Source organism: Phyllobates terribilis, unplaced genomic scaffold (assembly GCF_046119375.1).
Source record: "Phyllobates terribilis strain yellow unplaced genomic scaffold, ASM4611937v1 Scaffold_2__4_contigs__length_985480577, whole genome shotgun sequence".
Lineage (NCBI taxonomy): Eukaryota > Metazoa > Chordata > Amphibia > Anura > Dendrobatidae > Phyllobates > Phyllobates terribilis.
This window is the reverse complement of record NW_027362762.1, coordinates 442,035,258-442,061,713: the sequence shown is the minus strand read 5'-3', so window position 1 is coordinate 442,061,713 and position 26,456 is coordinate 442,035,258. Positions and strand designations below refer to the sequence as shown.

The 26,456-nt window shown below is 43.8% G+C and overlaps 1 protein-coding gene across 2 annotated transcripts in view; it reads right to left on the bottom strand.

The window, feature by feature from the left end:
* Window positions 1-26,456, bottom strand: part of MMP28 (matrix metallopeptidase 28) — a 92,885-nt gene that overhangs the window by 30,648 nt on the left and 35,781 nt on the right. For both annotated transcript variants that reach the window (XM_073670563.1, XM_073670562.1), the window contains exons 2-3: window positions 23,123-23,196; window positions 6,425-6,591 (exon numbers count right to left, since the gene is read on the bottom strand). In XM_073670563.1, the coding sequence (XP_073526664.1) occupies window positions 6,425-6,591; window positions 23,123-23,196 (241 nt within the window). The remainder of the gene's footprint in view (window positions 1-6,424; window positions 6,592-23,122; window positions 23,197-26,456) is intronic.

Sequence of the window (26,456 nt, the reverse complement as noted above, 5' to 3'; positions counted from 1 at the left end):
ACCGGCCGCCAGCGCAACCGCTGCAGCGATCATGCCATTCACCATGCCCTATATCCCGGGGGCAACCTGGCTATCCCAGTACTCAGGTGAGTCACATACCCTGAGTGACTTTAGGGAAAGACTTGATAGCCTCTTCCAGGTATACCCCCTCACAGAAGAGCAAAAAGTGAGCATTCTGGTGGCCCAGTTAATCGGGGCAGCCCAAAAGGAGGTAAAGTCCTGGTCACCTGGGAAGAAGAGGACTGTCAGAGATACTAGCCCGGCTGAAAAACACATTTGATACCCGAACCTCAGCCGAAATAAAGCTCAGATTTTACGGGTTCAAGAGTACGAGAGAGTGTTTAGTAAACACCCGCTAGACTTCGGGCGAGTAAAGGGGGTAGAACATCACATCCCCACGGGAGACCATCCTCCCATAAAAGAGAGATACCGACCTGTACCCCCTGCACACTATCAACACGCCAAGGGGATGCTAAAAGACATGAAGGAGGCTGGGGTAATTAGGGACAGCTGTAGCCCCTGGGCAGCTCCACTAGTCTTAGTGAAAAAGAAAGACAACACCATGAGAATGTGTATAGACTACAGGAAGGTCAACCGTATCACATACAAAGATGCGTACCCGTTACCAAGGATAGAAGAGTCCTTAGCTGCATTAAAATCTGCTAACTTCTTCTCTACTTTGGATCTCACTAGCGGGTACTGGCAGGTTCCTGTAGCAGAGGTGGACCGGGAGAACACCGCATTCACCACCCCGATGGGACTCAGCGAATTTAACTGCATGCCGTTCGGGCTCTGCAACGTACCAGGAACCTTCCAACTGTTGATGGAATGCTGTCTGGGACACCGGAACTTCGAGACGGTCCTATTATACCTGGACGATGTAATCGTCTATTCCAAGACCTATGAGGACCATCTGGAACACCTGGCAGAAGTGTTTGAAGCCCTGGCAAACTATGGCCTAAGGGTAAAACCCTCAAAGTGTCATCTTCTGAAGCCAAAGGTACAGTACCTGGGACACGTGGTGAGTGCTGACGGAGTAGCCCCCGACCCTGACAAGATCACCGTGATTAAGGACTGGCCAAGACCATCCAGCATAAAGGAAGTGCGGCAGTTCCTCGGGTTGGTAGGCTACTACCGAAGATTCATTCCCGGTTTTACCAAGAAGGCAGCTCCTATGCAGGACCTCCTGATAGGCCAGTCCAGGAAGGCCAAAAAACAGAAGCCACCCTTCAAATGGGAAAAGCTGGAAGAGGAGTCCTTCCGCCAGCTGAAGATGGCCCTCACGGGGGATGAAATCCTGGCGTACCCTGATTACAGCCAGCCCTTTATCCTCTACACGGACGCAAGCAACATCGGGCTAGGAGCTGTACTGTCCCAGATCCAGCAGGGGAGAGAACGGGTAATTGCTTACGCCAGCCGAAAACTGCGACCCACGGAAAGAAACCCTGAGAATTACAGCTCGTTCAAGCTAGAGTTCCTGGCAGTGGTGTGGGCAGTAACCGAACGTTTCAAGCATTACCTTGCCTCTTCCAGGTTCACCGTGTACACGGACAACAACCCGTTGACACACCTGGACACTGCAAGACTGGGTGCCCTGGGGCAGAGATGGATGGCCCGCCTGTCCAATTTTGAGTTCACGATCAAATACCGGGCAGGATGCTCCAATACCAACGCAGACGCCCTGTCCAGGATGCCAAACCTACCGGACGAAGGGGAGGATCCTGAAGAATTGGAAGAGATCGAACTCCCTGCGTTTCACCGTCATGGGATTACCCAGTATTCCCACCGTGTGAGGGGCCAGCGATCCGCTACGTTCAACCCCTTACCCCACTACAACTGGGCGGAGACGCAAGACAGTGACCCCGCAGTCTGTCTGGTGAAGGAAATGCTGACCCAGGCCGACGCCTGCCTGGACCCAGACGCTCCGGAAGAGACCAAGCAACTGTGGACGGAAAAGAGCAGACTGTTTCTCTATAAGGAGAAGTTGTGCCGCAGAATGGTCAATTCCCGGACACACGAACTGATCTGGCAGGTGGTGGTGCCGAGACGGGAAGCAGCTATGGTGCTGGAGGCCTACCACAATGGGGCAGGGCACTTCGGATGGAAGAAGCTGGAGTTCCTGCTGCGTGAACGGTTCTACTGGATAGGCATGAGAGGAGCCATTGAGAGGTGGTGTAGAGACTGTGGCCCGTGCAATCTAAGAAGAAGGGACCGTGCCAGCCAGAGGACTCCCCTGCAGCCCATCATCACCAGGCAGCCGCTGGAACTGGTCGCTCTGGACCATGTTAAACTGGCTCCAAGCAGAAGCGGGTATGTCTACGCCCTAACCATCGTGGATCACTACTCCAGATTCCTAGTGGTGGTCCCCGTCAAAGACTTAACAGCACAAACGGCAGCTAGAGCCTTCCAGCTGCACTTCTGCCGCCCACACGGGTACCCGGACCAAGTGCTGATGGACCAAGGACCAGCCTTCGAAGCGGAGGTCTTCCAGGAGTTCTGCAACCTGTATGGCTGCAAGAAGATAAGAACAACGCCCTATCACCCCCAAACCAATGGACTCTGCGAGAAGATGAACCAGGTGGTGATAGATCTGCTAAAAACATTGCCCCTGGAAGAACGCAGTCTGTGGCCTGAGAAACTGCCCGATCTGGTGGACCTGTATAACCACATCCCGGTAGGTTCCACCAACTGTACCCCGGCTTACCTAATGCGAGCAAGACCTGGTAAGCTGCCTGTTGACCTGGATATGGGAGTCCTGACACCCGAGGACACCTCACCAGAGGCAGACTGGGATACAGAACGGCAGCAGCAGTACCGGAAAGTACAGGAGAGCGTCGAGCGAAGTCTCTCTCAATCAAGAGAAAGGCAGGAGAGGACTTATAACCAACATGCTCCCGCTGTTCCCCTGGTACCTGGAGAGCAGGTCTTGAAAAGAAAAAGGAGGCTCCATAAGTTGGACGATCAGTGGGAAAAGTACCCGTACACCGTGCTGCCCTCAAGCCACAATAATCCAAAGGTGTACATCATCAGCAAGGATGGAGGAGAGACCACAGCCACTGTCTCCAGAGACCACCTGAAAAAGTGCCCCGAGAAGTTGCAAAGCACGGATGAAGATCAGGAAGATCCTCAACCCGTAGAGGAAAAGGAGGAAATGATCAGCACCGTACTCGGAGACTTTCCCCGGTCCTGGAAACAAGTAAACAATGCTATCGTGGTGCCCGTCCTCACCTTTCTCCAGCCAGCCCCTCAAGTGCCTACAGAAGACCAGGTAGAGCTGGAAGAGCAGCCGGCCCAGGAGGCAGAAGAGTCCACACCAGAAGCACAGGAGGATCAACCCTCTGCTAGTAGTGAGCCTGCCGTGCTACTAGTGAGCCAAAGAGTGCGCAGACAGCTGCCCAGCTTGCCCATAACACCTCCTACACCCTGTAGTGCAGGACCAGTTAGTGAGCTCCGTAGGTCCACTAGAGTCACTAGAGGTCAGATGCCCGCTCGCTGGAAAATATAAGTAATGCACTGTGAATTTATCTGTTTAACTGTTTATGGTTTATGTTTGTTGCCTGTTATTAATTATGTTTCTCAGTTACCCTGCAGATTTCTTTGGACTAACAGGTTATGGACACTGGATAACCGGAACAATTCTTGTAGATAGTTGTACATTGTGCCTCTTGCGAAGACGGCCGCGGAAAAGAAAACCTGTCTGGCGTGGCCTCCTTGTGGTCCAAAGTAGCTAGCTTCAGCCTTGCAGCCACGCCCAGGGCCAACGCAAGGGGTTTGCTTTGGACAGGTCCCCTACTTCGCTTAAAGCTTCACCTTGGGTGACATGGACGCCCTCTTGTTTCACAAACTTCACCTTGGGTGATATGGACACCCGGTTGCGGACACGCCGTGACCTTTAAAGAACTAAAGCTTCTTGTAAATATGTTATTGTATTATCGTTTATACCCTTGTATTTATGTTTCTTTAAAAAAATGTGTTTAGTCCCGGAGTACTAAAATTTACTAGGGGGGAATGTGGCACCCCAGGGGTCTGGTTGCCACAGTAATAGAACTATTATGTCTGAGAGCAAGTGGGAGGTTTCTCTGGTCAGGAGCCCTAAGCATGCAAAACGGCCCACCCAGACCTGGCAGGGGAGGAATCTGCCCTTATAAACTGGGTCTGGGGCGGGATTAGTGAGTGAAGTTCCAGACACAGGGAGAGTTACAACAGGAGCTCTGTAGGAGCAGGAGCGAGTGCCAGAGGCTGGAAGCTAGAAAGGTCGCCTTGGCTGAAGACACTAAACCCGGACACGGAGTCCGAGGCTGTGGGGACATCCAGGTCCAGCAGCAGAATCCAACCGGCAGGGGATTCCATGTCCTCTGGCCTTAGAAGCCCGGAGGCACGGTCACAAGCAAGGGACCAGCACCGCCATCGTGAAGTGGAGGCTAACGGAAGGCCCCAAGTCACCGGCCATACGGGTGAGCACCACACGGTATACTCAGGGACGTGGGCTACTTCTACCCGCATAGAGCAAGGTAGCCAGGAAAGAGTGCAGATAGTCGGGGAGGCCTACAACTCCACCTGGCCAGGGGAGATCCTGCTTGCTCACAGACTGACCAGGCCCCTACTGCTAACCAGTACTCCCGGGAGGGTCTGCTTTATACCATCAGTAAAGACCCTGAACTGCACCACACGTCTCTGTGTTTCATCGCCGCACCAGCACCATTACTTCTGGGACGCTCACACCATCACTCCCATCATTCACTCTAGCTGCCCTGAGGCAATACTTCTCCCGTGGGGAGATATCCCATACTCGGTTGCGCAAACAACATGAGCCTCAGCGGTCTGCAGCGCAGCGGCGGTCCCTCACTGACCGCAATCCACGGGTGGCGTAGTCGGACAATTACAATACCAATAGACTGCCACTGGTTTGACCGCCCTGGGCACGGACCGAGTCACCGCCACGGAGAACTACAACCCCCAGCGATCCGGCTCCGGGTATCCCCCTGCACAGCACAGGCCCAGGGGGCGGGTCAATGGCTTAGGAGGGATGATCTCACTAACAGATTCCCTTTAAATTAAAAAAAATCCACTATGCTCATCTCCCTTGGTGCTTTCATGGTGAAGCTTTCCTGGTTCCCCACCTCCAGCATTGGTGTGTTGTATAGACACATGATTGCTGCAGCGGTCACTTGTAACATAATGTCATCACTGAAGACTGGATATACATAGACCAGTGAAGGAGGCAAAGTGTTGCCATAGAAGCAACACAAAAGTTAAGTATAGCCTCATTTTTCAGACTAATCTGCTGTTTTGTTGTACAAAATCATAAGAAAAATCTGCAGATTTCATGCAGCTTTTTTGAATTTGCAGCTGGAGTTTTCCACATCAAATCTAGTACATGTAGATATACCATAAGAGACAATAAGAAGCAGGCTGAAGAGGCTCAATTCACAATGTTTAAAATATCTGTTAACAAGTTTAGATATTAATATTATATCCAGATTGTAAAATGTAAAGAAAACTAAGCATGCAACAAAAAAAAACCACAAATGGCAGATATGTCTGCACTATATGAATGTGGATGAAGAACAGAGTATAATGTGGAAAATGTCTCCAATGTATCTAATATCTGAGAAAACTTTATGCAGATCCTTATTGGAATGGGAGACCAATTACTCGGCACACTGGAATGTGATGTAGGCTTCTCCAGGGAGGTCAAGATGTCACCATGTCTAAAAGAAAGATTTTCTGCTTCTCATTTTACATGGGCACATAAGTCACATAGGAAAAAGAGGAATTGTTGAAACTGGCAAAAAGTCACTGGAGATAAAAATGCAAGGTTTGTTATCTGGTCCAATAAGGTCATTTAATAATTTAGCAACAAAAATGTATAATTGATGGAGAAAGGTTGAACTTGATGGACCTAGGTCTTTTTTCATCCTATGTAACTGTGTAATGAGAAGTAACTTCAGGGTTTTAACAACTGTGTGGATAGCCTATTTTACTACTATAATTATTTCCGAATTTTGGGTTTCTGCAATAGATATTATAAGCATAAGGTTGGCATCTAAATACGGTCACATCCGGCTTCTCTCAATTTTCTTTTAATGAGAGAAGCTAGATGAGGCTAGTAATATGGTCACATGAGCGCCCACTCATTCGGGGCATACAGGGGAATCGGCATGGCTTCATTTCAGCCAGGAAAACGCCTTTGGTTTGAGGACCAGACAAGGATCTATAGCGCTCTTTGTTCAGGTGAGCACATCTTGTATCTGCTATTTTTCTTGTATAGTATTTGTACTTTATATGTGTAGTTTTGAATGTGTTTGTTAACCCTAAACAGAATCCAGCATTTCCATGTAATATGTGCTTTATTTTACAGTAAACTGTTTTTTAAATAATCTGTTCCCTTATTCATAGAATCTGAGGCTCATGTCCAACTTACTTTTCATGGTATAGCGTTTCTGGCGGTGACTTGTTTTAAATGGACCATCATGCAACCATTTCTTTTTGCTAACATCCTTCACACCACATCTTGGCAGATGCATCTGAAGAACTGTGGCGTCATTCAAGTCTCCATTGACTGGGAGATGGGCAGCCCACTGGAAATCTCTGAAAAACAATTTAAAGGAGAATCAGGCACCTATGTAGTCATTATTTTCCATCCAAAATTAACGGTTTCCACTGACCAAGTACACTCCTCAACATTGAAATTGCAACATGAAGAAGGAAAAGATGGAATTATAGAAATCACGGGATCGATAGACACGATAATGATATAGTAATGATGAAAACATGTAAACAAAATTGTGAAGAATATTGAAGATATAATCCCATACACCTTGGCTATGGGCAATGCCAGCTCGACGCCTCCAATCCCAGAGACGGCGAGAGTTTTCCCAGGTATCAAATCCTGGGGCAACACCAATTCAGGCCGCACAAGAGTCATCTCAGCGCTGGTGTCTCACAGTCTTATGGCCCTGGCGTGGCCTATGGTGGCGGTCTGAAGGTTGTCAAGGGACCTCCCACCACCCCCACTCACACACAAAACAGTGGACGGTTTCGGGGACGGGGACAGGCCCTTCTGTCGCTGGGGACACATGGCTTTGAAGTGGCCCGGCTGTCTGCAAAGGTGACCCAGTCGAGGTTCCTCTACTGGCATGGAGAGGAAAGCATGGCTAGGTGGCCCCTTGGACCTTGGGGCAGGGACAGCAGGCACCACGTTAGTCTTACTCCCTCTCCAGCCGGCAAGTTTCTTGGCTTCTGGAGTCCTGTTGTTGGAGTACTCGTCAGCAAGTGTCACTTTTGCAGAGGCCCCCTTTGGCTTCCGGTCACAGAGGTACTGTTAGAGGACCTCCAGGCAGTTCCACAGAAACTGCTCAGTCGCGATGAGCTCCTTCAGCTGCTGGACGGTGGTGAGCTTCAGTCCCGTGGTCCATTGATCAATAGCTCTCAGTAGGGCCCACATGTGACCAACCGGAGCTTCTTCCTGTACGTCTCATAGGTCAAGTTGTACTGCCGGACCAGAGCCTGCTTGAAGTCCTCATAGCTCAGGGTGGTCTCACTGGGCAGGTACCCAAAGATTTCCTGCTCCTTATATCTTTTGTACCACCACTATTGTGTTTGCATCTCTGACCATTATGTATGTATAACCCTTATGTATATAGTGTATTGTCTAGTGTGCCCTTAAGGCGATTAAATATATCATTTAACATTGGGCTGCTCTTTTTTCTCGATCCAATAACTCTCACGTTCAATGTTCGTTCCAACGAACACGCTATCGGGGCTGGTTCCTGGCCCGATATAATCCCCCCTGTCCGCTAGTGGGAATTATATTTAATAGGAACTGGTGGCAGCTCTACCAGGATGACAAGGTTCTGCTTCACTGGGGCTAGTGAAGAGGTCTCTCAGCCTGTCAGGGGTATGAGTGAGTATAGTGTCATGTCAGTGACTGAGTGGGCCATCTCTTCTCACTCCTGATACCTTCCTGTACCCGTGTGGACAGGGGGTGTCTTTGTAGAACTGTATCAATCTGACCTTACGTGTCCTCGAGGGGGTGCGGAACGTCACGTTGGTGCAAAGGGCAGATCCATATCACGTGTTCTGTCTGACATAATTGTGACGTCAGGCAGGTGGCGAGGTGTGAATCCTTAACAAGTGGTGGCAGCGGTGGGATTCTGCGGGATCTCTCTGGTGCCATTCATCACAAAAAAGTTCAAATTGTTTGTTTATTCAGTATTGAGTATGAGAACCACACACAGGAAAGCATACACTTACACACCTTGGCATGCTAACAATGTGGTTATTAATGGCTATCTGTTCTACCACACTGAATGCACTTGGGAACACTAATCATCAATATGCTGCCGGTCCCTTTGCAATTGCTGACCAATGACGTCCTAGATGTGCTTGATGGGAGACATCTAAGGAGAGGTTGCAGATCACTGTAACATGAGCAATTTGCAGCTTAGCATTGTCGAGTTGAAAAATGGATCCTGGGACACTTTGGAGAAATGGCCGTACCACTGGCTCCATGACCAAATCAATGTAACACCTTGCTGTTAATACACCTGAAATGAAGACTAGAATGGTCTGACTACCATACATTATGCCTCCCCACACCATAATCCCAGGAGTAGGACTGGTGTGACATTCCCACGTGAAAGCCTCTTCATAGCATTGCCCACAGGGTCTCTAGACTTATCTCCGGCTATTATTGCATCCAAGATAAAAACAGGACTCATCACTGAAGAGGATAGACCTCCTTCCCAGCCTCCATTGAAATTTGCCCTGCACCATGATAGCCTTTGAGAGTGTAACATTTGTAGCTGGACTTCCGGTTCGAAGCCCAAATGCCTTCTGATGGTATGTGTAGCCATTTTTCAACATGATAACGCTAGGGTGCATATTGATTATACTAATGTGTGGCCTAAAATGTGTTACCATGACCTGCAGCATCTACAGACTGGTCTCTCATCAAGCACATCTGGGACGTCATTGGTCGGCAACTGCAAAGGGAGCTGCCAGCAGAAGATCTTGATGTTTTGTGTGCCCAAGTGCACTCACAGTGGCAGAGCATACCTCAAACAGCCATTAACCCCTTCACGAAATGCGCCGTACATGTACTGCGCATGCCGTGTCCCACCCTGTAGCGTAGGCTCCGGCGCTGAGCCCGCACTTTTCCGGGCACATGTCAGCTGATCTATACAGCTGACATGCGCCCGCAACAGCCGTGGGTGGAATCGCGATCCCCCCGTGGCTGTTAACCAGTTAAATGATACTGCAACAAGAACAAAGGAGGTATGACAGGGAAAGGAGGTAAGACAGGGAACACTAGTTATATATCAACATGATTTTATTGTTAATCAAGACTGGACAAACATACAAAGTTAAAAACATTTAAAAAAGCACAACGCTTGAATACAACAGTGAACCACATCAGAATGTAGTAGTGGTCAAGACCTCTAGAAATGTCACCAATAAGCACAATTATATATCCATATAAACCCCTCTCCCATCTAAGCACTAATAATTAAGGTATCAATACAAGCAACACACAAAAACACACACACACACATATATTATATATAATATATATATATATATATATGTGTATGTATGTATGTATGTATGTATATATATATATATACATATATATACATACACAGTACAGACCAAAAGTTTGGACACACCTTCTCATTTAAAGATTTTTCTGTATTTTCATGACTATGAAAATTGTACATTCACACTGAAGGCATCAAAACTATGAATTAACACATGTGGAATTATATACTTAACTAAAAAGTGTGAAACAACTGAAAATATGTCTTATATTCTAGGTTCTTCAAAGTTGCCAACTTTTGCTTTGATGACTGCTTTGCACACTCTTGGCATTCTCTTGATGAGCTTCAAGAGGTAGTCACCGGAAATGGTCTTCCAACAATCTTGAAGGAGTTCCCAGAGATGCTTAGCACTTGTTGGCCCTTTTGCCTTCACTCTGCGGTCGATTGGTTTCAGGTCTGGTGACTGTGGAGGCCAGGTCATCTGGCGTAGCACCCCATCACTCTCTCTCTTGGTCAAATAGCCCTTACACAGCCTGGAGGTGTGTTTGGGGTCATTGTCCTGTTGAAAAATAAATGATGGTCCAACTAAACGCAAACCGGATGGAATAGCATGCCGCTGCTAGATGCTGTGGTAGCCATGCTGGTTCAGTATGCCTTCAATTTTGAATAAATCCCTAACAGTGTCACCAGCAAAGCACCCCCACACCATCACACCTCCTCCATGCTTCACGGTGGGAACCAGGCATGTAGAGTCCATCCGTTCACCTTTTCTGCGTCGCACAAAGACACGGTGGTTGAAACCAAAGATCTCAAATTTGGACTCATCAGACCAAAGCACAGATTTCCACTGGTCTAATGTCTATTCCTTGTGTTCTTTAGCCCAAACAAGTCTCTTTCTGCTTGTTGCCTGTCCTTAGCAGTGGTTTCCTAGCAGCTATTTTACCATGAAGGCCTGCTGCACAAAGTCTCCTCTTAACAGTTGTTGTAGAGATGTGTCTGCTGCTAGAACTCTGTGGCATTGACCTGGTCTCTAATCTGAGCTGCTATTAACCTGTGATTTCTGAGTCTGGTGACTCGGATAAACTTATCCTCAGAAGCAAAGGTGACTCTTGGTCTTCCTTTCCTGGGGTGGTCCTCATGTGAGCCAGTTTCTTTGTAGCGCTTGATGGTTTTTGCAACTGCACTTGGGGACACATTCAAAGTTTGCCCAATTTTTCAGACTGACTGACCTTCATTTCTTAAAGTAATGATGGCCACTCGTTTTTCTTTACTTAGAATTTGTATTATGGCAAGAAAAAAGCAGCTAACAGTCTATTCAGTAGGACTATCAGCTGTGTATCCACCTGAATTCTGCACAACACAACTGATGGTCCCAACCCCATTTATAAGGCAAGAAATTCCACTTACTAAACCTGACAGGGCACACCTGCGAAGTGAAAACCATTTCCAGTGACTACCTCTTGAAGCTCATCAAGAGAATACCAAGAGTGTGCCAAGCAGTCATCAAGGTAAAAGGTGGCTACTTTGAAGAACCTAGAATATAAGACATATTTTCAGTTGTTTCACACTTTTTTGTTAAGTATATAATTCCACATGTGTTAATTCATAGATTCAGTGTGAATGTATAATTTTCAAAGTCATGAAAATACAGAAAAATCTTTAAATGAGAAGGTGTGTCCAAACTTTTGGTCTGTACTGTATATATATAGAAGGTGCTGTAGGCACTATTCACAAAAAAATGCATAAGATACCAAAAAGAGATGGGAGGGAGAAGGTTGTTCCTATACCAACATTATGGGATCCTCAGATAAACCCTGTAGTCTAAAGGTGACGGTGTCCCAATGTACACCAGAGAGGCCAGGAAGACCGCAACCCCACGCGTATCGCCACTACCACGGTGGCTTCATCAGGGCAGAAGTGGTCCCCCACCAGTTTAACCAGTTAAATGCCGCTGTCAATCTCTGACAGCGGCATTTAACTTGCGCTTTGTTAGCCCCGCCCATTGGTGACCCCGTCACGTGATCGCGGGTCACCGATGGGTTCACATGACAACCCGGGGTCTGGATGAGACCCCTGTGGTTTTCATAGCCGATCTGCTATGAGCACCACCCAGTGGTCAGCGTTCATAGCAGATGAGCACTTTTGCTGAAGCCCTGCTATGTGTAACAGACGCAATCAGACAATCTCAGCTTCAAGTCTCCTATGGAGACTATTAAAGCAACTAAAAAGTAGAAAAAAATGTTTTTAAAATTATTAAAGAAATAAAAAAATATAAAAAGTTTAAATCACCCCCCTTTCGCCCCATTCAAAATAAAACAATAAAAAAAAATCTAATATACACATATTTGGTATCGCCGCGTCCAGAATCGCGCAATCAATATAAAAAAGGAATTAATCAGATCGGTAAACGGCGTAATGAAAAAAAAATTCTAAACGCCAGAATTACTTTTTTTGGTCGCCGCAACATTGCAATAAAATGCAATAACAGGCAATCAAAAGATCGTATCTACACCAAAATGGTATCAATAAAAGCGTCAGCTCGGCGCGCAAAAAATAAGCTCACATCCGGCCCCAGATCCTGAAAAATAGAGACGCTATGGGTCTCGGAAAATGGCGCCTTTTTTTATTTATTTTTTTAACAAACTTTGGATTTTTTTTCACGACTCAAATAAAAAAAGACCTATACATGTTTGGTGTCTACGAACTCGTAATAACCTGGAGAATCATAATGGCAGGTAAGTTTTAGCATCCAGTGAACATGGTAAAAAAACAAAAAAAACAACAACTGTGGTATTGCACTTTTTTTGCAATTTCACAGCACTCTGAATATTTTTTTTCCGTTTTTCTGTACACGATATGGTAAAACCAATGGTGGCGTACAAAAGTACAACTCGTCCCGCAAAAAACAAGCCCTCACATGGCCATATTGACTGAAAAATAAAAAGTCTATGGCTCTGGGAACAAGGGGAGAAAAAAATTAAAAAGCAAAAATAGAAAAGGGCTGCAGCGTGAAGGGGTTAATAACCTCATTGATAATATGCCAAGGAGAGTGTGTGCATTTCAACATATCACACTAATACTCAATGCTAAATAAATTGAAATGTTTCGAAAATTTTGTTTCCATTTTTTATCATTTGTATATTATTAACATGTCTATCGATCCTGTGATTTCCATAATTCCACAACTTTTCCTTCTTCGTGTTGCAATTTCAATGTTGAAAACTCAATAGTTTGTTAAGCAGAACAGCAAAGTGGCGAATAAAAACTGGATATTAATTAATCTACAGAGGAGGAATGGGCCCAAATTCCGACCAACTATTGTGAGAAGCTTGTGGAAGGATATCCCAAACGTTTGACTCAAGTTATTCAGTTTAAGGGCAATGGTACCAAATACTAATAAAATGTATGCAAACTTTTGACTTTGGCAGTAAGTAATAAAAATGCCTTAAAACATTCTCTCTCTCTCATTATTCTGGCATTTGGCAAATATAAAAAAATATGGTAATCCTAATTGACCTAAAACGGGAAAGATTTATTCTGATTTCATGTCAGATATTGAGAAAAACATGCATATGTGTCTTTTTTATATAGTGTATGGGGAAAAAATATATTTTTGTACCGTGTTAGCCAGTAGATAGAAAAATGTTTGGATTTGAGAGTCCTCAGTGGTTGATACCTTTTAATGGCTAACTGAAAAGATGGTAACAAGTTGCACGCGTTCGAGACTACTCAGATCTCTCCATCAGGCTAGTATAAAGCAAAATCTGAAGAGTCACATATTTATACACAATAGGGCACAGAAATAATGCAATAGATGAGACAGGTGATGGAAAGCAGAGCTATTACTGTGGGAGAGATAAACAGTTCTGGCTATAAGTATTTTAGCAGTTAAAAGAATAGATCTACCTGTAGCCAAGCATTTTTGTTCCCCTGATCACAGCATCAAAGACATGAAATTACTGGTATTAAAAGGTTACTTCAAATCTCAAAGAGAAAGAAGAATCTCAGAATATAAACTGATGGTGACCTTTAACACTTTCAGAGCAGGAATGAATGTGTCGCATGGATTTATGTCATTCTACATCAACTAAGGAATGTGCTCCTCAGACTTGTGAGGCCATCACAACACTGGACCTAGTCACAGGACAATAAAACCTTCACACTCCTTATCTATTAACTGCTAAAATATTTATAGCCAGAACTGTTTATCTCTTCCATAATAACTCTGCTTTTCATCACCTGTCTTACCTATTGCATTTTTTGTGTGTCTTATTGTGTATAAATATGTCACTCTTCAGATTTTGTGGTATACTATGCCTGATGAAGAGACCCGAGTAGTCTCGAAAGCTTGCAATTTGTTACCATCTTTTCAGTTAGCCATTAAAAGGTATCAACCACTGAGGACTCTCAAATCTAAATATTTTTCTATATAGTGTATGTAAACTTATATATATATATATATATATATATATATATATATATATGAATGAGAGAGAGAGAGAGATATATAGAAATATAGAGATACATATACATAGATACATGTAGATATAAATATCTATATATAAATATACACACACACATGTACCCTGTGCAAGGTTCTGTTTTTTCTTCTTTTGTCTTTTTCTACCCTTCTACAAAGAACAATTACTTTTTTAGTTTTCCATCCACATAGCTGTTTGAGTGCCTTTTTTGCAGGGCGAGTTGTACTTTTGAGTGACACCATCCATTTTATCATTTGATGTAATGGAAAGTGGTATAAAAATTCCAAGAGCAGCGAAATTGCGGAAAAAAGCGCATTTCCACAATTATTTTTTGGGGTTTCTTTTTACAGCATTCATTGTAATGTAATAATGACAAGGCAATATGATTCTCAAGGGCTGTACAATTACAGGAAAACCAAAATTTCACTTTTTTTTTTAAGTAGTGAATAAAAAGTAAAAAAACTTTGCCTGTGTTCCATTTTCCAAGACCTTTAACGATTTTAATTTTTGGGGCTGTGTGAGGGCTTTTGCTTTGCTTTTCTTAGCTGACATTTTTATTGATACCATTTTAAAGTACAGTGTTTTGATCACCTTTTATTGCTTTTTGCAGTGTAGAGGTGGCAAAAAAAAACCCGCTATTCTAATTTTTTCTCAGTTTACTGATTGCATTAATTCATTTTATATTTTGATAGATAAGGCTTCTACAGATGTAGCAATAACAGATATATCTGTTTTTTTTGTTTTTTTCACTTCTTTCATTTTAAATCGGGGAAAAAAGGCATAATTCGAATTTATATGGCGCTATAATAATAAATAATAATACATAATAATTTAAATGGCGCTATAATATTTTATAATAATAATAATTTATATGCTTTTTTAATTAATTTTTTTTTTTCATATTTCTAAAAACTTTTTTTTTAATTTTTTTTACTTTTTATTCCTTTCTATAGACCCAGGGGATTTGATCCTGTCAGCGTCTGACTGCTTCCATATAACACAATACTGCTGTGTACAGCATAAATCATAGTCTCCTATGAACGGCAGCCATGGGTTGGCCTCCACAGTAGTGCCATTAAGACCGGTATGGGAGTGTTCAGCAGATCCCTGGCCATCATGGCAATCTATCAACTCGTTGCAGGGGGGCATTGATGGGCGGTTAATACACCGTGCCCCCTGGGTCTCGCACTGTAAATGCTGTCATGCATTCACAGCTGTTAGGCCATGTTCACACGTTCAGTATTTAGTGAATTTTTTACAAGTCTTTGTAAGCAAAGACCAGGAGGGGGTGATAAATACAGAAGTGGTGACGTGTTTTTATTGTACTTTTCCTCTGATTGTTCCACTCCTGGTTTTGGTTTACAAAGACTGATGTAAAATACTGACCAAATACTGAACATGTGAAATTGGCCTTAGAGACAGATGATGGCTGAATAAGAAAGCCATCATCTGCCGGTAAAGATACTGGCTCAATTCTTGGGCCCGAATCATATGACGTAATAGTACACCATATGTCGACTCCCTGTCTTTGATCCAAGGGTTAAAGGTAGATAATGGCTGAATAACACAGCCATCATTTGCTGGAAAAGATGCAGGCAGTTTCTGGGCCTGGATTCAATAAAGGTATTTGATATTGAACGTATCAGTATATCCAATGTCAGTAAGGGTTTAATGTGCGCATTACATGACTTTTTGCTCTAAAATGGCATAAAAAAAGTAGAAGGAAAATAAAATGCATTTTTACTTTTGCGCCAGATTCATGAAACCATCGGCACCATTTTCAAGGAAAACATCAACTTTTTTTAAAAAAATCCACAAATGATGAATCAGGCCCTTAGTGCTTCCTGTAACACCTCTACCAGTTTGTGCGAACATAAACCTGACTATATACTGAACCTTATTATGGGAGTAAAGCCACGTAATAATCATAGTACATTCCAGAACTGGGAACAGATATATTACCGCATCAAGTTTTATTTGAAATCCGTACACCACTCTACATCTGCAGTCCCGGACAATTTTAAGATCTACCTACAGCTGAGCCCCTTCGCTTGTACAGAGCTGCTCAATGAATGCCCTTTATTGTGTCAGATTTAAGGCAGCTGTTGTGTTCTCTGTGTACAAATCAAAGTATTCTGCTCATAAAATTCATACCAGCCTACCAGCAGTACATACCCAATGTGCAAAATACTAAACAGATCCATTGTCGCAGCAGGAAGTCATCAGTAAAAAAAATGTAAGTGATCAGTAAAAGAAAATATGTGATAATTGAAGTATTTGGTTTATTTGGAAATAAATGGCTGCATGTAATGACTTCTAGCTGGAAATTCTCTGGACACACTGTCTAGATCTGGTACATACTTTTAAAACACCAATCAGGATAGTTTATAGGTAACTTTTCCAAAATTAAGAAAAACAAAGGGAGGGTAAATTTAATGATGGAGAGCCTGAGGTCAATGTACCGAAGTTACCACATGCAAGTAAAGAAGAACTTGACATAAAATTGGAAGAAATAGTAAAGCATAAGACATGTACATCGTAGATGCAAAGCCTATTACATTATTATAGATGCCAACCTAGAAGAGCTGAACATATTCTTCCAGCTCCATTGAGGACATGTCGGAAAAATGTGACCACTGCAGCCAATCACAGACTTGAGACTTAAAGCGGTTAAAAGAAGTGACCTGACCAATCGTCTGGCATCTTCCACTTGAATATTAATAAAGAACTCCATGGAGTGTCCAAAAAGACAGACAGAAGATGCCTGATTTATTTTGTAATTTTTAAAAAAAAGCCACAAAATACGCTGGCGTTTCCTGAAGCGGGTTGTGTTTAAAAGGCATTGTGTGCACACTCAGTAGGGGTATGTAGACGTGACAGCTTTTAGAGTTTTCCCTGCAAAAGACATTTCAGAAAAATGCCAGCAATGATTTTCCCAAAACATCTTCTTTGGCGCTTCCTTAGTCGTTTTATCGGCAGCTGGAGTCTTTTACTTTAAACTGCATGTATTCCTAGGAATCAGATTCCAAGTGGTATCCACCAGAAGAATAGTCAGGTCACTTCTTTGTTCACTACAATTCATTTTTACATTGCAGTGTGTATGTGCATTATGAAGTCTTTTTAGCGCTTTTTCAGATGGGTTCAGAATCGGTCTGAAAAAGGCGTCATGTGCAGGGGCGGAACTACCGCCCGTGCAGCCGGTTCATTGAACGGGGGCCCCGAGGGAGAGGGGGCCCCTCCAGCCTCCAGCAGGGCCGCCATCAGGGCATGTCTGCCCTGACTCCAGTGTGGGGCCCAGCCGGTAGGGGCCCCCTTGGAGCCCTGTTGGGGGCCCCCTCTTGTGAGTCTCTCTCCTCATGGGGCCCCCGGCCCCATGCTAAGCGCCGGGTCCGGGACATCTCAGCGCTGCGCTGCGCTCCTGCGGCAGCGCCTTCATGATTCCCCTGACTTCCGGTCATGTGACATGGCCGGAAGTCAGGAGAACCTGGTGTCAGCGATTTGGACGAGCGCCAGGATTCTGCAGGGATCGCATGGGGGTAAGTATAACAAGTTTTGTTTTTTTCAAAATACAATTTACTAGGAGTGGGGGGAATGGGATGTGTGTGTGTGTGTGTGAGATAAGAGATGCACATGGGGGGGGGGAGATGATAAAAGATGCACATGGGGTGGGGGGAGATGATAAAAGATGCACATGGGGGGGAGATGATAAAAGATGCACATGGGGTGGGGGGAGATGATAAAAGATGCACATGGGGTGGGGGGGATGAGAGAGGTGCACATGTGGGGGGAGGGGGATGAGAGAGGTGCACGTGGGGGGAGGGGGATGAGAGAGGTGCACGTGGGGGGAGGGGGATGAGAGAGGTGCACGTGGGGGGGGGGATGATAAAAGATGCACATGGGGTGGGGGGGATGAGAGAGGTGCACATGGGGGGGATAAGAGATGCACATGGGGGGGAGATAAGAGATGCACATGGGGGGGATAAGAGATGCACATGGGGGGGAGATAAGAGATGCACATGGGGGGGAGATAAGAGATGCACATGGGGGGGAGATAAGAGATGCACATGGGGGGAGAGATAAGAGATGCACATGGGGGGGAGATAAGAGATGCACATGGGGGAGGGGGATAAGAGATGCACATGGGGGAGGGGGATAAGAGATGCACATGGGGGAGGGGGATAAGAGATGCACATGGGGGGGAGATAAGAGATGCACATGGGGGGGATGAGAGAGGTGCACATGTGGGGGAGGGGGATGAGAGATGCACATGGGGGGGATGAGAGAGGGGCACATGTGGGGGAGGGGGATGAGAGAGGGGCACATGTGGGGGAGGGGGATGAGAGAGGGGCACATGGGGGGGTGGTGAGAGCTGCACATGGGGGGGATGAGAGAGGGGCACATGTGGGGGAGGGGGATGAGAGAGGGGCACATGTGGGGGAGGGGGGTGAGAGAGGGGCACATGTGGGGGAGGGGGATGAGAGAGGGGCACATGTGGGGGAGGGGGATGAGAGAGGGGCACATGTGGGGGAGGGGGATGAGAGAGGGGCACATGTGGGGGAGGGGGATGAGAGATGTGCACATGGGGGGGTGGTGAGAGCTGCACATGGGGGGGATGAGAGAGGGGCACATGTGGGGGAGGGGGATGAGAGAGGGACACATGGGGGGGTGGTGAGAGCTGCTCATGGGGGGGGGTGAGAGCTGCACATGGGGGAATTGGGAGAAAATGAGCTGCACATGGGGGAATTAGGAGTAGGGGGATAATGAGCTGCACATAATGAATGTGGGGTGGGGGAGAGTAAATGATAAATGACGATGGGGTGGGGAGAGCACGGACATGATATAATGAATTGGGGCAGGGGGTGCATGTAAATAATGAATGCGGGGAGCAGGAAGTATAGAGTAGAGGTTCTAATTAAATTATATATTAAGTGCCTATTTACAGTTAATGGGGGCACCGTGGTGGATTACAATTTATATTTGGAATGGTAGGTTGCATAATAACTAACCATATATTGATGGTGGATGCACGTCTGTATTCAGCTGCGTAATGTAGAAGTTGGGGAATGTGCTCTAGATAACTGTGTTATTTTATGCAGAGACGAGTCCTGGCTGGAAGACGTGATGGCGGTCTGTGCTGGATGAAGGAGAAAAGCGTAGCTGAAGGACTTCACCTAGAGACGTCACCAGTGAGTCAGTGCATTACATGTACACTTACACTATATACTATGTACCGGGCTCCTGTGTATAATGTCACTGGTGATCACAGTATTACCTGTACACTATATACAGAGCTCCTGTGTATAATGTCACTGGTGATCACTGTATTACCTGTACACTGACACTATATACAGAGCTCCTGTGTATAATGTCACTGGTGATCACTGTATTACCTGTACACTGACAATATATACAGAGCTCCTGTGTATAATGTCACTGGTGATCCCTGTATTACCTGTACACTATATACAGAGCTCCTGTGTATAATGTCACTGGTGATCCCTGTATTACCTGTACACTATATACAGAGCTCCTGTGTATAATGTCACTGGTGATCACTGTATTACCTGTACACTGACACTATATACAGAGCTCCTGTGTATAATGTCACTGGTGATCACTAGATTACCTGGACACTTACATTATACATACCATGTATAGAGCTCCCGTGTATTATGACACTTATGGTAATATTAGTAATGTGGTGGTAATATTAGTAATGTGGTGGTAATATGTGGTCTGGTCATGGTGTGGCAGTTTTTCTCCCTTCTGTGTGGTATTATTCGGTCACTATGTTGTGGTAATATGTGGTCTGGTGATGGTGTGGCGGTATTCCCTGTATGTGGTATTATTGGTCATTTAAAAAAAAAATGTATATGACACATTCCCTTAAAGAAAACTAAATAAAAATATATCTAAAAAGAGTATTGGATATTTTAAGAAAATTTTAATAGGTTAGAGTAGGGCCCGGCCAGAAGAGTCTACCTTATCGTGGTGGCGGCTTTAAAAATCTTTTGGCCAAAACAAAAGCTGTTGGCTATGTATGTGGCACCGTCACATGGCCGAACGTCAGGAGAGCCTGGTGGCAGCGACGTGGACGAGCGCCAGGATTCTGCAGGGATCGCATGGGGGTAAGTATAACAAGTTTTATTTTTCTTAAATACAATTAATTAACTAGGAGTGGGGGGAATGGGAGATGCACATGGGGGGGGTGAGAGATGCACGGGGGGGGGGGTGAGAGATGCATCGGGGGGGTGAGCTGCACATGGGGGGGATGAGAGCTGCACATGGGGGGGTTATGTTTACATAACTTTGTTGCCTTATGAAGCGCAGGGGGGGGCCCCCAAAAATTTCTTGCACAGGGGCCCACTACAGTCTGTGTCCGCCCCTGGTCATGTGCATATACCCTAAGAGACACAATAAAAATGCAAGGACAAGGTTTCCATGAGACTCCTGCTGGAATGTGAGAAAAGAGTAGGAGTGATTGCCAGGAATCAAAAGTAGATGAAAAATTGCATCACTGGGAAGGTTGACATATAATATTGTATAGTGTAGCGGAGAACACACTGAGAAATACAGATATGGAAGGAATGAGGAAACAGATAGAAGCTCTGTCCAGAAATGGTGTGGGAGTATTTTCTGCATTTTCTTTACATTAAAGGCTTCCCGTGAACAACATTCATGGCTTTATGTGCCGCAAATATAATGAAAAACGTAATGTAGAATGGTTATGAATGAACTGTAATAAATCCTCTCATTATCAGTATTATTATAATAATGTTGTAAAGAATTTAATGAATGGTCCGTTAGTCTAGCCATATTGTATTAAGGCCAGCGGCGTTCACAGAACAATGTTTCGAACCAATGTGATAACCAGGACAAATGGACCACATGTTTACAGCATGGTTATAACCTAACCCTGTATTCTGCACCAAAAAAAGAGACCAGACCTTTAAAGAGTAGTGATAGATAGATTTGCAGCCTAAATCAATGCTTGGATCGGTGCAATGTTCCATAGGATTACAAGCACTGGTGGACCCGACAGAAGAGGGTCCTTCTGCAAGAACAATATATGGGCCTATTGCAGCCCAATAATTCATCAGAATGCACAATTCCACCTGCTTTGGAGGTGTAGATGGACTCCCTTATCTCTTTGGCTCCTGAGCGGCCGCTTAAGTTGCACTAATGAAATGTTCGCCCCTGATTACAAGGGATTTCGTGAATAAAAAATGTTATATTCTATGGGCTTGGGGAGGTTAAAAAATAGCAACATTTGCTGCATTCACTCAACTTCTTTTCTTCCAGTCTCTGTTGACAGGTTGCAGCATTGATGTCATGACTATACCACACGTGACAGCTGCAGCCAATCAATAAGCTCAATGGTCTCATGTCATCTACATCGACATGACCACCAAGCCCAGTGATTGGCTGCAGCTTTTATGTGCATTGCAGAAAAAAGAGAGGGGTCGCTCACTGGTTTATTCGGGTGCTCTGAAGAAAAAAGTAATCTCAAATGCAAAAAGAACTTCGGCACTCCATACATGAAAATATAAGAAATATTGTATCTGGACTAATGTCACTTTGAAAAATGAAGGTTTTTTGCGCATAATTTGGCCAATTTATGTGTGCCCATCAACCACGACAAGGTCACCTTCGTATGATGGGAAACTACGCTACACTACCACTGGATATGCCACTCTTGGGCTGTAAGCCTGTATGGACAATATGTCTCTGCTTGGGCTTTTAACCTACAATGTATGGGCTGGTAGAGCTAGTTAAAACCACCTGTGACTGAATGGGAGGGACACATGGTCAGAAAAAAGGCTGTCAAACTTCTAATAGTGTGAACACGTACCTGCTGCAATGCTCCAGGAGCGGGATCCCAAAAATGATTAATAGAAAAAAAGAGAGGGGTCGCTCACTGGTCTATTCGGGTGCTCTGAAGAAAAAAGTAATCTCAATTGCAAAAAGAACTTCGGCACTCCATACATGAAAATATAAGAAATATTGTATCTGGACTAATGTCACTTTGAAAAATGAAGGTTTTTTGCGCATAATTTGGCCAATTTATGTGTGCCCATCAACCACGACAAGGTCACCTTCGTATGATGGGAAACTACGCTACACTACCACTGGATATGCCACTCTTGGGCTGTAAGCCTGTATGGACAATATGTCTCTGCTTGGGCTTTTAACCTACAATGTATGGGCTGGTAGAGCTAGTTAAAACCACCTGTGACTGAATGGGAGGGACACATGGTCAGAAAAAAGGCTGTCAAACTTCTAATAATGTCTAATTGGCCAAATTATGCGCAAAAAACCTTCATTTTTCAAAGTGACATTAGTCCAGATACAATATTTCTTATATTTTCATGTATGGAGTGCCGAAGTTCTTTTTGCAATTGAGATTACTTTTTTCTTCAGAGCACCCGAATAGACCAGTGAGCGACCCCTCTCTTTTTTCTATTAATCATTTTTGGGATCCCGCTCCTGGAGCATTGCAGCAGGTACGTGTTCACACTATTAGAAGTTTGACAGCCTTTTTTCTGACCATGTGTCCCTCCCATTCAGTCACAGGTGGTTTTAACTAGCTCTACCAGCCCATACATTGTAGGTTAAAAGCCCAAGCAGAGACATATTGTCCATACAGGCTTACAGCCCAAGAGTGGCATATCCAGTGGTAGTGTAGCGTAGTTTCCCATCATACGAAGGTGACCTTGTCGTGGTTGATGGGCACACATAAATTGGCCAAATTATGCGCAAAAAACCTTCATTTTTCAAAGTGACATTAGTCCAGATACAATATTTCTTATATTTTCATGTATGGAGTGCCGAAGTTCTTTTTGCAATTTATGTGCATTGCAGTCATGATGTCACCGCTGTAGCCTGTCAACATAGACTGGCGTCAGCGGTGGTGAGGAATCTTTTGCCATTTTTAACCTCCCCAAACCCGGAGAATAAAAAATCTAATCACTAAATACCCCTGTAACAAGTGAAAAAAATTTTTCTAGAACTTATAGTGACCGATATCAATTCTATCAACATGTTCATTAAAAAGGTTCTACATGCCCACCACCATGTACACATCACGCTTTAAATTACCTCACTGCTGCTGCGATCTGCGCCATGCTATAGTCCTTTTCATCTTCAAGGTAACCATATTTCAGAAGAAATGCCTAGACAAAATAAGAAGAATTGTATTAGGATCCACACAACATAAGCTTATCTGTATATAGATAAAAAGGTTGTTACTTTGGTAAGTATATAATTATTTGCTTAGATTCATACATATTTTATTATAATCAGATCAATATTTAATGAGCTTTGTGCCTTCTACATTGGATTATGTGCCATGTAATGCAAATGATAAGAATGTTAGGAGCCACCAAAGATAATAAAACCACAAGGCCGGAGGACAGGAACAATTATACAGGAAATGGATCGAAATGGTATTAGGAGGTATAGTATTCCTCATAATATGTACCTGCCGCAACCCTGTGATAAAAGCTAAGGGAAGGAGGTTCTTGACCATCACGAATAGAGAGACAAACCGTAGCAGCTGAAGAATCTTCTTATTTAAAGAGAAAAGGTAGCACATGAGGAAACTTTCTGCAAAAGCAATAATTACAGTGGGAAAACCTCATAGGGTATGTGTGTAAGGGTGTGACAGAGACTGTCGTATACCTGCCCCAGAAGACAACAATTGTAGTGTGAATATTGACTTGGGTCTTAGTGTGTTTTATTGTATGATGTGAAATGTGTAAAATGTAATGTAAAATGCATAGTGTTATAGGTAATGAAGCTGCTGTGTGGGTACTGTATTGGTAATGCCTAAGGTAACCTGGCACACTCAGCTCAAGGGTAGGGAAAGTATAGAACATAGTTTAGTGCTTAGTTAGTGATAGCTAGGAACATTAGGATATATAAGTCAGTGGTGGGCCTTATTAGTGTACAGTAATAGGAATAGTACAGGATGCAGGTAAATGTTAGGGACCAAAGAACTATCATTTGACATTTGAATTAAATGAAACGCTATGGCAGGAGACCTAGAAGGACTGCACTGCTGACACAGAGACATAAAAAGCTAAATTGCAGTTTGCCAAAATGTATGCGAGTAAGCCAAAATCCTTCTGGGAAAGCATCTTGTGGATAGATGAGACCAAGATAGAGTTTTTTGGTAAAGCACATCATTCCGCTGTTTACCGAAAATGGAATGAGGCCTACAAAGAAAAGAACACAGTGCCTACAGTCAAATATGGTGGAGGTTCAAAGATATTTTGCTGCATTTGACACTGGGTGCCTTGACTGAGTGCAAGACATGATGAAATCTGAAGATTACCAAAAGATTTTGGGTCGCAATGTAGTGGTCAGTGTCAGAAAGCTGGGTTTGCGTTTACACAAATTACTATAACGCACATGCTTTGGCGCTTTTTGGCCTTTCCCCGCGCATGCGCAGAACAGTACTTTGCTCTGCCCTCGGCAGGGCAAAGAGAAGTGCGCCAGCGCAGGAGCACGAAGGGGAACACTGTGTGGATGACATATGACGCATCATTCACATGAAGCAAAGAAGATCTTTTGCCGTTACCAGACACAAGGGCCTTTTCTATAGAAAGTAATTGATCCAACATACAGATCCTTGTGAATTTAATCCTTGTGTACCTTTTTGTGGCTAATTGTGTCATTTGTAGTAATGTCACCCACGATAACCTCCTCACTTCAACAGATTAAGACAATAAACAAAAGAATTTCACACTTCTCTGCATTGTTTAATTATGTCTAATGCCAATTACAACAGAAATGGCTAAATGTCACTAGCCACTCTGCAGGATATTCAGAGACAGAGGGAAATGAGGATTTTCCTGTGAAATGAATGGGGAGCCAAGAAATCGTTCTATGTGGCTTTTGTTTTGTTTTTGTCTATGCAAGAAATAAAACAAAGAGCATGATTTCCTCCGCAGGATGCCAGGAAAGCCCCATATGTTTGTGGTATGTTTATAATACACTCCGTTTATAATATAGGTTTTACGATTTCCTGGTGTTAGTCTCAGTATAACTTGTGGCACAACATCAATGTGTACATTATTCTGGCATCATTTTCTAGACATGTGAAATGTTCATGTACATTCAATAATGGAATGATATGTAGCAAGTGCACAACTTCACTAGAGAACATTACTAGCATGCCAAACCAGATTTGGCAGATATAGTGTAATCAGTCATGTTATAGATGGCTATATCCCCTGAAGTACCAAAACAGTAGAAAACCCCACAAGTGACCCCATTTTGGAAACTAGACCCATCAAGAAATTAATCTAGGGGTGTGTTGAGCTTGTTGAACACGTAGGTGCTTCACAGAACTTTTTAAAATGTGGATGTGAAAATGAAAATTATATTTTCTCTGCTAAAAAATGTTGTTTTAGACCCAAATCTGTAATTTTTACAATGAATAGAAAAAAAAACGGACCCCATAATTTGTTATGCAATTATTCCTGAACGCGATGATACCCTATATGTGGTAAAAAAAACAAAAAAAAACTGCTGTTTGGGCACATGGCAGGGCTCAGAAAGGCAAGAGCACTATTTGAGTTTTCGAGCATAAATTTGTCTGGAATACATTGCGAATGCCATGTCGCATTTGCAGAGCCCCTGACATACCAAAACAGTAAAAAACCCACAAGTGACCCCATTTTAGAAACTAGACCCCTCAAGGAATTCATCTATTGATTTACTGAGCATTTTTAATCTACATGTGATTCACAAAAATTTATAACATTTAAATGTGAAAACAAAAAAGTACATTTTTTCCACTAAAATACTGTTTTAGCAACAAATTTATAATTAACATGAATAGTAATAGGAGAAAGTGACCCCCATAATTTGTTATGCAATTTCCTCTGAACGTGACTTTACCCCATATGTGGTTGTACACTATTGTTTGAGCACACGGCAGGGATCCGATGGGAAGGAGCACTATTTGGCTTGTAGATTCTGTTTGAACATATTGTGGGCTCCATTAGCCGAGACCCTGAGGTTCCAAATCAGCAGAAACCCCAATGACCCCATATTGGAAACTTCACTGCTTAGGGATTTCATCTAGGGGTGTAATGAGTATTTTGAACCCACAGGTGCATCACAGAATTTTAAAACATTGGCATGTGGAAATAAAACATTTTAGTGGTAAAAATATATATTTTTTATTTGCTGCAAATTTGTCAGTTACACAAGGGTTAATAGGTGAAACTGATGATGCCCTATATGTCGTTGGAAACTATTTGGCCACATGTCAGGGCTGAGAAGGAAGGAGCACTGTTTGGCTTTTGGAGCACAGATTTTGCTAAAAATAGTTTGTGGACAACATTTGCGGAGCCCCTAAGGTGGCAGAATAGCAAAAAAAAAAAAAGTGACCCCATTGTAGAAATTGCACCTCTCAATGAAT